At 37.8% G+C, this 13,290-nt stretch overlaps 1 protein-coding gene across 1 annotated transcript; it reads right to left on the bottom strand.

Annotated features, from left to right (window-relative positions):
* Positions 1 to 1,387: 1,387 nt before the first annotated feature.
* Positions 1,388 to 12,339, bottom strand: LOC108990033 (RHOMBOID-like protein 1). Its single transcript, XM_018963876.2, has 6 exons — positions 11,702 to 12,339; positions 10,721 to 10,884; positions 2,941 to 3,104; positions 2,574 to 2,833; positions 2,121 to 2,247; positions 1,388 to 1,625 (listed from the first exon to the last, which is right to left on the bottom strand). Exons 1-6 carry the CDS (start codon positions 12,037 to 12,039, stop codon positions 1,509 to 1,511), a joined length of 1,170 nt encoding a protein of 389 aa, XP_018819421.1. The 5' UTR covers positions 12,040 to 12,339; the 3' UTR covers positions 1,388 to 1,508.
* Between the last annotated feature and the right edge of the window lie 951 nt (positions 12,340 to 13,290).

Consider the following 13,290-nt stretch of genomic DNA (forward strand, 5'->3'; position numbering starts at 1 on the left):
TCATAACCCCTTTTGCTTGATGAAATATTTTTTCCTGTTCTATATCAATTGACTTATTCACCTTTTGCTTGGTAAATAAGTTTTCTTTTCTTTTTTTTATCAAAAAAAACTTATTCACCTCAATTTCAGCAGAGTTATTGTGATGTTCCAAATGTAAAACACATTTTCCCTTGTTTGAATAGCCTGGCTCTTGAAATAAAATTAATCACAGGTTCTTCTACAAGCAAGATGTCATCTGCTTTATTATGTTCTACCACACTTGTTCTTGAATTGATTGGTCCTGGCCTCTCCCACGGACCCCATATCTTCTATCCCCCTGGCCATTTGTACTTATAGGGGATGCCCTCAGCCATTGACTATACTGAGAGATGCTACCAAACCCAGTTTTTTCTTGCCTTCTCTACATCGCAATTTCTTTCAGCATGCTTAATAGCCCCACAATGAAAACAAAACAAATGTAACCTTTCATATTTGAATTCTATCCTCATTTACTTTCCTTCCACTCTAATCTTCTTACCTCTGACAAGAGGTTTGGTAATATCCAAAATTACTCTAATTCTAAGACATTTTCCCTAGCCAATACCATTTTCATCCACATTGGCAGTTAGTACCTCCTCCACTGTTGAGCCAATTCTCTCCTCCCCTTCATATGTCATAGCTACCAGAGGTAAACCATGAAGTTGAATCCAGAAGATTTCATGATTAAACTTCATCTCTTGTGGAGGAGTATTGCCATCAAATAGTTGAATACAAATCAGATTTTTGTCAAAAGACCATTGTCTGCCTTGTAGGACACTTTCTAAATCCACTAGTTTATGAAATTCAACTAAAAATTTGTTGTACCCTACCTCTTTAAAGAGTAGCCATCCTTCTAGATTTTGTCATCGTGGCTTTGAAAGCCTCCTTGTTTATAGATTTTTTCATTAGAATCAGCATAATTAGAAAATTCTGACTTCTTACATCTGATCTCCTTGTTTCTTCCTCTGTGAGTACTACAATTTTTGGTTCTTCCTCTATAAGTGTAAAACCTTCCCATAATCTCTCCAACTCATCTGCCATGTTCGACTAGGTTGTTTGGTTACTGAAACTTTGAGAATTACAAACAAGACCTAACCACCACCTTACCCTTCAAGGAAAGGACAAAACACCTTACGCTCAGAAAAAGGAAAGGACTCCTCCCGTTTTTTCATAGTTACATAGCTGATGTGTGAACCCATTTGCATCAGTAGTGTCTTTAGTGTAAAAATATACGAATTTGTAAATAGATTTTTAATATTAATGTGCTTGCCACAATGCACTTGTTTCTGTATCCAAACAACTCCATTTGAGCCTTTAAAAGGGGGGAAAAGAGAGCAACCATTTCACAAAGTAGGGGCAGAACAACGAATTGCAAAAATGCCATGAACATTTTCTCATGTAAAATAATGTTATCTAGTATCTACAGACTCATGGTCGAGAAATGTAAACTGAGATAGTAAAGAGAATGGGCTCAAGCAAAGCTTCTATCATCAACTGCAAAGCTGAGCACATAGCTGCCGAACCTGGGAAGTGTTATCTATAATATACATGTTGCTTTTTCCACTGCTTAGGCATGTCAAGTTAAGCTGGTTCCCAATTTGGGTCGACTGCGAGAACATTGTGTTGATATCAGTCACGAAATCAATGAATGTCACTGACAGAAAAGCAGTCGGTTATCTAATGAAATGCATCATATTTCGATTATATTAGCCTGACTCATTCGCTAATTTCTCCCTACCCATAATCAAAGCCAAGAAGATTGGTACTTTTAGGAAACTAGTTATATGCATCACTTTCAATATCTACTGTATATAAAAGAATAAAAATCTTTTAGTTTCCACTTCTTATTTTTCTTTTCTTTTTGGAAGGGCAGTATGTTCCATATTCCATAGCAGGGATGGAGAAATAGAATGATTACATCTATATGGAGTTGAAAAAGCTGTTTTGAAACTACTCTTTTATTCTCAATGATCGTGGTAGCCGATCATATAATTAGCACCTAGTTTTTTTCTAGAATTGTACAGGGGACTTATTTTCGGAGTGTCACTCCGGCATGAACAACACACATAGATTAAAAATAGAAGAGTAGCAGCATCAGTTACCTGACAATACACTTGCCCTGTGTCGCAGCTCCATTTTGTGGTAGGGACACAGCTCAAATAATGACACCAGGAGCAGTAATAATTCAGATTAACACCTCGGAAGAGCATAATCAACCCAGCAGTAGATCTGTCAAAATACCAAAACATTTCGCTCATTACATATAGGGAGTGGTGATTCATATTGCCATCTTTCACCCAATCCAGTAAGGCAATCTGAATCTGACAATTAGCTTAAATGCAGATCAAAAGGCAGTCTGCTGATGATTGAGGATTTTTATAAAAAAAAATGGTTACAATAATGTCAACCAGCGAAGAATATTGACTTCCCATGTAGCCAGCTTATTTACCTTTGATCTCATTTATGCACATACTTAAGAAAACATGTAGTGTGCAAGCAATAACATAAGAAATGTAAAATCAATATATTAATAATGGAGTTGTTCTGGCACATACCCAGCAATCAATAGTGTCAAAGAGAGAACCCACAGTACATACTGATACATCTTGTATTTAGATTTAACAGGAGTTGCAATATATCCAGGTGGTACATTTCTCTGGCTAACCCATCCAAACTGGGGACGAATCAGAAACACAAAGCCAAGAAGAAAGCCAGAAAGAAATCCTCCAATATGTGCAAAATTGTCCACGTGTGGTAGGATTCCAACAGCTAAATTTACTAGGATGATGAATAGAAGAGTCAACAATGCTGCTAACTGCACATATGAAACTAAAACTGTGATGATTGGTCCACCCATATACTAACTCCAAGAAATTTGAAATTTATTAAAATGCTGTGTCAGAACCAGAGAACTTTATTTACCTTATTTGCATATATTGTCCAATTTGTAATGAGCTCTGAAAGCATGCCTCCTAGTAAACCAAAAAGTGCACCAGAGGCACCAACAGAGATTTGCGATTGGATAAAAAGAGCTGACAACAAACTTCCTCCAAAACCAGATATGACATAAAGCAGCCCAATTCGAACTGTAAGACAAATCTAGAAGCAAATTAGATTTCAAACCACAAAGGCAAATAATGTCATTAACTGATTAAAGCAGTTCCACATTTAAGTCAAGAGACTCCTTTTTATATTGGCAACAATGTCCAGGAACAGTGTCCCAAATAATCTTGAGGGTGCACAGACCCTTAGCAAGGAGTTTTCCGCAAGTGTATCTCGGGTAATTCAAGAGGAAAATCCTCCAGACCGATGCCCCCTAGAGATTGTTTGCACTCAAGGAGATTTTAACCTTAGACTTTGGAGGAGCATGCCCCCAAACCCAAGACCTTTACCACTTGAGCCAACACCTAGGGGTTTAAGTCGAGAGACTCCTACATGTTCTCTACTAATTTTCACATAAAAAGAAAGAAAAGGTTCCATTGGAATATTTTGATTTATTCAACAATATATCAGCAGAATCTTTGAAAAAAAAGTTCATTCATCAGTGGTGGAATAAATTGTACAACAGATGTGTGCCTGCTTCAACAAGGTTTCAACTGTATGAGTCCACCAAAATGTTTGTAAAGTGAGAAAATAAACTCCACCTTGGATCAAACTTTCTTAAAGGCCTAAGTCAGGCTCACCTCTTACTCTCTTATTGTTGTCTGGAACAACTGTAGTACTAGAAACCTATCAAAGGTCCATGGAAACGTGTTATATCAGTTATAATAACTGTAAGATATTGTCACTCCTCTAGGATTAGAGTTAATTCAATTCACTTTGTGCAAATGTTTCTGAATCTGACTGGAGATTACCTCCAGCCTTCGGTGTACAAAATTACAACTGGCTTGCTGTTAATAATGAGGGTTCTGATACTTATCAAAAAACAATAATGAGGGTTCTGACTGGTTTGATTATTTCGCGGCCATATGTTTTATTAAACATAAATTTAAATATAATCGTTCATTGTCCTCTGCAAGGTCTAGAATTAAGATTCCTATTTTTCTAGTTTAAGTAATTTCAAATTCTTATTCTTATTTTATTTTTTATTTCAAGCTGCTATTGACTGTTTTAAAGTGTTGATTTTAGGTGCTGATTTGATATAGAAGGCATGAAGACCAAAGAAATTGCCAGATTAGTTACTAGTAAACCTTGTGTAGAAATAGGAGGAACTTACTAATTTGAGTCTGACTAGAAAACCAGAAACCAAGCTGCTGTAACCTCCAATAAACCTCCTAACTTTCCTTAATTGGAACCAGGAAAAGGAAGCTTCAAAGAAGTCCCAAAACTGCCAACATTTCTTAGAAAAAGACTAGGGTTGGCTGTTACCTAAGTTTTCTTTTATAATCACTAGTTTGCGGGCAAGTTTTGAAACCCTGAGTTCCTGTAAGCCTGTTCCTCTCTGTAACCATCTTTTTTTTTTTATAACCGTGAGTGTCCGGGCCAGCTTGTGTGCACCTCGACTAATTTCCTCTCTGTAACCATCTAGGGTAACTGTAGCCACATCTATCCCTATAACCCCAAAAATACTTGTCAATTTGAAGTTTCCCTGAAATCAATAACAAAATTCAGTTATACCTAATAAGTAGCCAACGTGGGACTTAGCAGCCATAATGCTCCCTATTCTATATTCTACTATCCTCTTTAAGGCCATTTCATGCAGTGCTCCTGTATCACACTGTCCAGACTAAGTGGCTCTGTGTAACACCCGGGCCTAATTTTAAAGGTCGGGGAAAGGATTTTTATTTTACCCCAGAGGCCCACGATTTTACAAGCGTGTTGATATTTTGGCCGTGGAAAGACCTGACCCATGAAATTTATGGAAGCCTATTTCTAGCCCGGCCCACTAAAAATCATGAAAAGAAAACTCCTCTGGTATTTGAGTATCACTCAACCCCTAGGACTTCACTTGGAGTGCAGTCTTCTACCCTGACTAAAATTTCTACAGACCTCACCCGCTCAAATTCTTCTCTTCCAACAGCTACCACTTCTCCTCCGTAAAAATAACGAACACCCGAACCTTTGACTCCATTTCCCACATAATCCAAAAGTCAACGTATCCCTCTCACTGGCCCCCTCCTACTCTTTGTTCACGGTTACATTAATCTCGGTAACCACCAAAACAGCACCACCAAAGCTCTCTCTTTCTCTCAGACCACACAGAAGACAGGGTAGCCAATCTTAAACTCACACTGCCTCTTTTTCTTAAAGCTCACAGCCAACCTTCTTCACAAGCCACCAAAGAAGACCCTTTTTGTATCTTATGTTAGATGCCATGAATTGCAAGTCTTATAAATGTTTTATTTTGCATAATTCTACTATATGTAATACAAATACAATATGTTATAAAATCTAAGGAGAAATGAACGAATGAAAGGAAAAAATGTTGTATGATTGCGTGATATATTTTTAAATATTGTGGCTGTATCATGATGTACGATGGCACCAGAGCTTAGAGGCAGAGACAATCATCAATGCATGGTCTGCAGATATTGGCCAACACAAGTGCACTCTTATCTATCGAGTGATGTCCATATCTCGAATATGACTGCACTTGTACTGCAAGATGGAGTTTTGAAATCCTTGTGATTGCAACCCTAACACTGGGCATTAATGCGCATTGTCCACTTAATGGATAAATGGAAAGTGATGTTTATAATGCGTGCAATTTTTATATCCTAATCTTTCTAATGTTAATCAAAGATAAAATTTTCATAATTTATTTACTGTATGAGTTAAATAATTTTACTGAGCATTCTACTCATTTTTACTTTTGTATTAAATGTCCCAAATGATATTGAGAACAACCCCACTGGCCAAGGAGGCTAGAGTCGAAGCCAATAATTAGGGGATGCATTTTAATAAGTGCTATGAACAGATTAAAGACATTATGTTAATTTGATACTTTTCATTAAAGACAATATATTATTTAAGTTTGATGGGTCGTAACAATTTGGTGCATTGGCTAGGTTTCTTATTCAAGATTGCTCCAGTGTCTGGTTTCAAGAATTTTGAATCTTGATGTTATGATATGAAGAGCATTTAGCATTCAATCCTTAACAGGAACAGGTTGTTACAGTGCAAATGCTCAAATGTATGCAATGATGCTTTCAAAGGTAAAAACCAGATAAAAAACTCTTTATACTGTGCGATGTTTTAAAATGTCCCAGATGATGATGGGTCCACAGGCCAAAACCAGTGATGGAGACCAGAACACAGCCCAGTATAACAAGTGTTCAATACATGTTTAGGCTTGATTTATGATGTCATGACTTCATTGAATATTTTGATTTAGTTTAAAGCCTTAATGCTACTTTCTGGTTTGGTATGAGAAAAGTCTTTGGTTGTGTTTGGGTAGTGGAGTGATTTTATCATTACTTTTCACCTACTTTTCACTACTTTTTACTTCACTACTATTTAATATTTTATCATTATTTTTTCATCACTTTTTCACTACTATTCACAGATCATTTAAGATCACCTCACTGCCCAAACATACCCTTAATGCTACATTTTTAGCATTCATTCCCAAAAAGGTGGGGTCCATGGATGTGAGAGATTACCATCCCATCAGCCTTGTGAGTGGTGCTTACAAGATTTTTTCTAAAGCGTAAGCAAAGGGATTGAGTAAAGTGATGGAAGAGTTAATTTCAAAGCCGCAAAACTCATTTGTCAAAAGTAGACAAATCCTAGATTCAGTCTTAATTGCAAATGAAGTTTTGGATGGGCGTCTCAAATCTAGAGAACCTGGGTTACTTTAACTAGACATAGAGAAAGCCTATGATCATGTCAACTAGAAGTTCTTACCTTATTTACTTGCAAGATGTGGCTTTGGGGAGATATGGCAGAATTGGGGTGGGTTTGTGGAAATACACAAGGAGACATTAGGAGATCTTCTAAAGAAATGAACATATTGTGGTAGGTGACGACTCTCATGTTAGATTTTGGTATAACAAATGGTACGGTCAACGAAGCCTCCAAGACACCTTCCCTGCCATGTTTTAGCTCACAAGAGCAAAGGATGCAGTGGTAGCTAATCTCTTGGTCTTTTCTAGTGGCTCCCCTTAATGGAATGTAGATTCCATTAGGCAGCCCAAGATTGGGAGTTGGAGGCTATCTCAAAATTCTATGAGGCATTGTATTCCGTATGCATGACCGAGGGCACTATAAAAAGTTAAATTGGAGCCCCTCCAAGAAAGGTAGATTCACTGTTAGATCGCTTTACCAAGTACTAACAAACCCTAGAAAGATCATGTTCCCATGGAAGACTATATGGCAGACGAAGCTCCTTCAAAGACTATATGTCAGGGAACCTCTCCAAGGCAAGGCTCTTCAGACCCACGCCTGCAGAGTAAACCCCGGTCCCGTGCACCGAACCCTTTGAAGTTTTCCTACACAGAACTAGTTAAATCGCTGGCTTTTCACTAGGGGGTGTGGCCCCTAGAGATTGTTTGCACTTTGCACTCAAGGGGATTTGAACCTAGGACCTGGGGGGAGCATACCCTCAAGCCCAAGGCCTTTACCACTTGAGCCAACCCCTAGGGGTTAAGGCGGCATTTTTCATATGGACAACATCAATGGACAAAATTCTCACCACAAATAATATAAGGAAACGTCGGGTAATGGTGTTGAACTGGTGTTGCATGTGTAAGCAAAATGGTGAATCAATAGATCATCTTCTTTTATATTGCGAGGTGGCCAAAACCATGTGGGACGCTTTTTTTATGGGAATTGGCTTGTCATGGGTCTTGCCTCTTCGATTGGTAGATTTCCTAGCAAGCTTGAGAGGCCTCCGAGGTAATTCACAAGTGGCAGCAATAGAAGCTTCTCAAATCGAGAGAGAACAATGGAGGAGTTTAAAGTTTTTCAAGTAAAAATATTATATATATATTAAAAGGAGTAACCAAGTACACTAAATGTATACAAGAGAACACTTTGCCCATAATAGAAAACCCCTAATAACCCAAAAAGCCCATGAAAAACAACCCAAAATACACCAAACCCGACTCCAACTCCTTGCTTCCCGTAGAACTAAAACTCTATCCAAAAACCCCACCCCAACCCCTAGTTTTACAATCTTCACAATGCCCTCCCTTTAGACTTCCCTCTAGAAGAGCTACCACCCTTAGCGTTGTAGTTGATTCCCGAAAAAAGACGTTGTAACTCCCTACTTTTCTTGTAACTTGATTTGGTTTCAAGCGCGTGGCTTGCCTTGATCACAGTAATTAGTTCTTTAAATTGGCCTTCACATCCTCCATGTGAAATTCTCACGAACTGCTAAATCTCGTTAACTTTAGGTAGAATCCAATCTGCTATTGGAGGAAGAGAGACCAGGAGATCCACAAGGCATTCCTTTACACAAGGCACCAACGCCAAATCCATATTCAAATCCCGTACCCCCTCAGCAATTCCATTGGTTTTCTCCAATGGTATGACATCAAGTCCCTTCACCTCTGGTGACCCTTTATGTGCAACTTCAGCGGGTCCCTTCAACTCCGAAGAGGGAGCCATAGTTTCTTCGAGTACAGAAGTCACCTGAGGCGAATGACATTCCATTATAGATGTCTCTATGCCGATACCCGACGTAGAACCCACTTCAAATAACCCAAACTTCCTTTTGACCAGCCATACTCTTCTAGATCTGGGTATAGGAACAGGGCCAAATCCGATTTTTTGTTTTTCTTTATCTGAGTTTAAAGGATTCGGGCCTATCTTAGTCTTGTTCCTTACAACCCTATTGCCTCCAGCTGAAAGTAGGTCTATTTTCATAGACAAAAAAGCTATCACTACCTTCAATTCTACAAGTTGGGTTTCCATCTCCTTTAAGGAATTATGCATCCCGACAAGCTGGTTCTGATCATCAATCCCCTCACTATGAACCCCCAAAGCATGACCGGTCTTCAGAGCTACCGCATATGATCATCTCGCCACCGTGGATGTACTTGAGTCTTTATGATTCACCTCCAAGTTGATGTTCTCATTCTTCTCTTAAATTTCCTTCTTTAACCCATTAGCAAAAAGCATATCCGCAACTCTGTGTAATTCCGCAGCAAATTTCTCCCAACCCAGACCTTCATACCCTTCAGGAATGACTACAACACTCTGTTAGCCTCCTCCACCATATTCAGTGACCGTTAGAAACCTACCATGCTCGTTGGAGCATCGTTGAGCCATGAATGTTCTGTTTCCTTCGCGCAAGTGTTTGTGAAATCCAAATTTCTCCCTACCTGTAATACTGCTTCCACCGTAACCATCAGCCATTCTATACCACTACGACCTATCACTACAAATCTCCAAACCTTTCTACTCCTCTACACGATTTTTAAGGAAGACTTCCATATTTCTGGCAAATGCTCGAAAGCCTTCGATTCCACCCAAAAGTGCACCATATGACACATACTAACATCAAACCTACAACTTTAGTTGCAGAGGCATCCCAAGCTACATGTCTTCAATCTGTCGAGAATGCACAAAGAGGAACAAAAGCCCCTAACCTGAGTTAACAGAGAAAACAAAGCAACCGAATGATGACCGACGTCGGAGGCCCTCAATGTGGGCGCCGGAGTCCGTCAAAATAGTCTGTCGAAACAGTTCGTCAAAACAGCAGAAAAGCAAAAAACTCCCAGTCGCCGAAGAAGGACCGATGTCGGAGGCCCCACAACTGAGTCACTTGGGTCTGTCGTTCAGGTATGTGGTAGTGTCGAAGAGCACGGCGACAATTTGATACCTCCGACGAAGAAGAAAAGACTAGCCAGATCGCCAGCGAGGACTAATGCCGAACGGCCCACAGCGAGGATGCCGGGGCCCATCGGCCTCGTCTGTGACGTGGTGTGCTGTCACTCTCCAGTCGATGGTGGGTGGGGGGTGGCAGAGGGATAGGTGGGTTAGGGTTTCTCTCGGCTCACTATTCACTCATAGGTCTTCGTACGGAGAGAAAATTTTAAACCAACCTCGCGCCTAAGAAATCATTATTCTTATCGTTATGGGCCATTGTTTGTAATGGGCTAAATGTCCATGATCTTTTACTTTCGGTTGTAAACTCTAGCTAGGTATTTCTCATGTATACCCCTATGTACTTGGGCTTTGCCTACTTTTAATGAATAAAGCTTCTTGATTACCGATTAAAAAAAAAAAAAATGATTCATAATGTTATGATTAATAAGATTTTCAGTTAAGTTTGAGTTGTTATAATTTAGTGGATCTCTTATACCTGGTGCTATTTAGGTATGATGTTGCATTCCAAACCATATGGGAAGAGGGTGTTAACAGAGTTCTTTTTTGTTCCATAGCCCAACCTCTGTGAAAGTTAACAACTTTGCAAGGTTTTTTTATCTAATTCTTTTGTGGTATCAAACAAGGAATTAAGGTTTTATAGAATTATATTTCCACATATATCAGAATCAATATCAGCAATATCACAACTTCAACATCGGCAACTTAACATTGACTTCTACTTAACAAAAACAAAAGGTCGATGTTAAGCTGCCAATGTTGAAGTTTTAACTCCAAATTCACATAATAACAAGACTGCAAGAGAAATAAATCATTGATCAGACAGGAATTAGCATTCAAGACCTTTAACAAAACATATCTGTAATATAATTTCTGCTATCTACAATATATACACATTACAGTAAATTAGAAGAAGAGCATTAATGCGTACCAAACCCAAATTCTTGTTCAAGCCGAATTCCAATGAATACAAGACTCAACATATTGGCGAGTATATGGAGAACTCCAGCATGTAGCCATATACAAGTGATCAGACGCCATGCCTGGTGTCCATGGACTACTTTTTCAACTTCTAGAGCACCCATCTTCTCCAACCTGAACATAATTATATATATATATATTAGAAAGATGATAACACTTTTCACAATAGAAACTAAAACTCTATCTTGTAACGTACATTGACAGCATGATCCCACCAAACTGCTTTAGTTGTTAGTTTTCTTAAATAAAACTATGATATGCTACAAAAATTGTCTAGGATTAAAAAAAATAAGCAAACCAAACATAATTAAACAGGATATGAAAACCAAAGCAGTTCAGGGATGGCTTTTAATTAAGACTAAGACCATCTTAGGATATCTATTCGTTGTCTGACAGAGTGAGTGAAATCATGCGGAATATATGGAAGAAGGAAATCGTCAAAAGGAGGAACTTAAAACCAAAGAAAAAAAAAATTGGATTTCCAATTTTCTGTAGCATCCAAAGGATCAATAATAACAGGTCACGCACTCACTATGCAATCAAATAATTGATAAATTTACACCATATCAACAAGTGAGCCAAGTAGTGGTCCAAATTTAATTACAGACTATACTACCTGCGTTACAAAAACGTTAGAAAAAATAAACAACAAAGCAGATGTCAGGGCAGCAACTTCAAAGTCAAAACACATTCTGTTATCCTTTCCTTAAAAAAATACATTCTATTATACCAGTTCCATCAGCCTCGTTGTTTCGGCCAACTAACAAATAACCAAAAAATTTGCAAAAAACGGAGAAAAAAGAATCTCCGCATCAACAAATATTACAACTCAGACAAGAAACGAAAAATTAAACAACAGAAATTGATTTCTAGACCAATAGTAACGTGCATTTATTGAGGGGGAGAGAGAGAGAGAGGCAGACAGACACACGTGAAGGAAGAAGGCCCGAGAAGGGGATTCTCCTTGATGGTCTGGAAGGAGAATCTGCCCAAGAACCTGGCGACGCATGAGGTGGAGTTCTTTGGACAATTGTTGACGTACATGGTGGCCACGAAGAGGACAATGTTGGCCACCACGAAGGCCGGCACCAGCCACGGTGCCCACCGCTTGAACTCCCCGCCGCAAAACGATCCTGTCACGGTGGCCAGCCTCGACGACGGCGTCGTCGATGAGGTCGGGTAGACCGCGTTGTCCCTGCTCCGCGATTGGACCTTAATCTCGAACTGTGGAGCCGTAGAAGACGAAGGCTCCGTCCGCATCATGGCCATCGACAGATTACAATGACTTGCTAATGCATAATAAGAATTAGTAAAGATTATTTCCGTGAAATATTTGTTAGAGGAGCGGGATTCCGGTTTGAAACTCCTTTTGCCTGCGCAAATTTGATTTTAACAACGAATCAAGGAAGTCGCCATTAGAGAGAGAGATTTGTGGGACAAATGCAATACAAAAATAAAGTGGGACGCCGGTTTTTGCTTTTCCTTTGGTTGGAGGTAAACAGTTTATGAACTAAAACAAGGGCAATGCGATCTGGTTGGCTGCATTGGTTTGTCGCCAACATAACAAAGTACCACTTGGGTTCTTATTTTGTACAGATTCTAATCTGAGCTAACTATTCTTCACTTGTACGTACCGTTAACTATTTTTTTCCGTCTCCGACTCTCCAGAGATTTGTTCCTAAGCAGTAAGCACACGTTAGGAATACCTTAACTAGCATTTTTCATTTTATTCGACTGTTGTCCCTATGATTATAAATATGATTTTATTTTGCATTATTTGAATTTTGAAGTCTAGAGTATTGGCATCTTCAAAATTTGAAGAAATATATATAAAATAATTTATATTAACTTTTTTAAAAAGTAAAAGCTTGAACTATAACTTACAATAATTTTAAGTATATCTTCAAATTTAAAGATGTACTGTTTATCTTCAAAAGTAATATTTTATTGTAAAAATTATTTCAACTGCTTTCATTTTTAATTTTCATTTTCCATGATTTTCATTTCTTTCGAACTCCTTTTCACTTTCATTTTTGTCAATTTTGAAATATGTGAATGAAGAAATATTATTATTAATTAACATATAATTAATATAATTATAAAAAATGTTATTATTTAAAAAATAATATTATATTATTATTTTAATTAATCTAATATAAGATTATGATTAGAGAGATTTTAAATTTATAAAAAATATGTACTAATTTTAAAAATAACTTTAATCAAGCCAATGCTGATTTAGGTTACACGTTCGCACATTTGTTTGTTCTGCTGGTTTCGTTTTATGAAATCTATTTCGGTTAAAAATAAAATCACCCGCTAGAAAAATCACATTCCCTCCCTCATGATAACCACATAACAAGTTATATCAATTATATTTATAAATTGAAGAATCTTACCTCTATAAAAATAAATCTTATAAAAATAAATTTATTTTATAAAAAAATTTACAATTTAACATACCGTATTAACTCATATTAATTTGTAATTTTATTTTTATAAAATTTTTTTATAGATAAG

Source organism: Juglans regia, chromosome 10, assembly GCF_001411555.2.
Source record: "Juglans regia cultivar Chandler chromosome 10, Walnut 2.0, whole genome shotgun sequence".
Lineage (NCBI taxonomy): Eukaryota > Viridiplantae > Streptophyta > Magnoliopsida > Fagales > Juglandaceae > Juglans > Juglans regia.

What these genes read in the sequence shown, in the direction of transcription:
- LOC108990033 (XM_018963876.2), bottom strand. Translation starts at nt 12,039, where the DNA reads ATGGCCATGATGCGGACGGAGCCTTCGTCTTCTACGGCTCCACAGTTC. An exon ending in GGACAATATATGCAAATAAG is followed by an intron (nt 2,834 to 2,940) that starts GTAAATAAAGTT and finishes TCATATGTGCAG; the next exon opens with TTAGCAGCATTGTTGACTCT. An exon ending in TTGACACTATTGATTGCTGG is followed by an intron (nt 2,248 to 2,573) that starts GTATGTGCCAGA and finishes GTATTTTGACAG; the next exon opens with ATCTACTGCTGGGTTGATTA.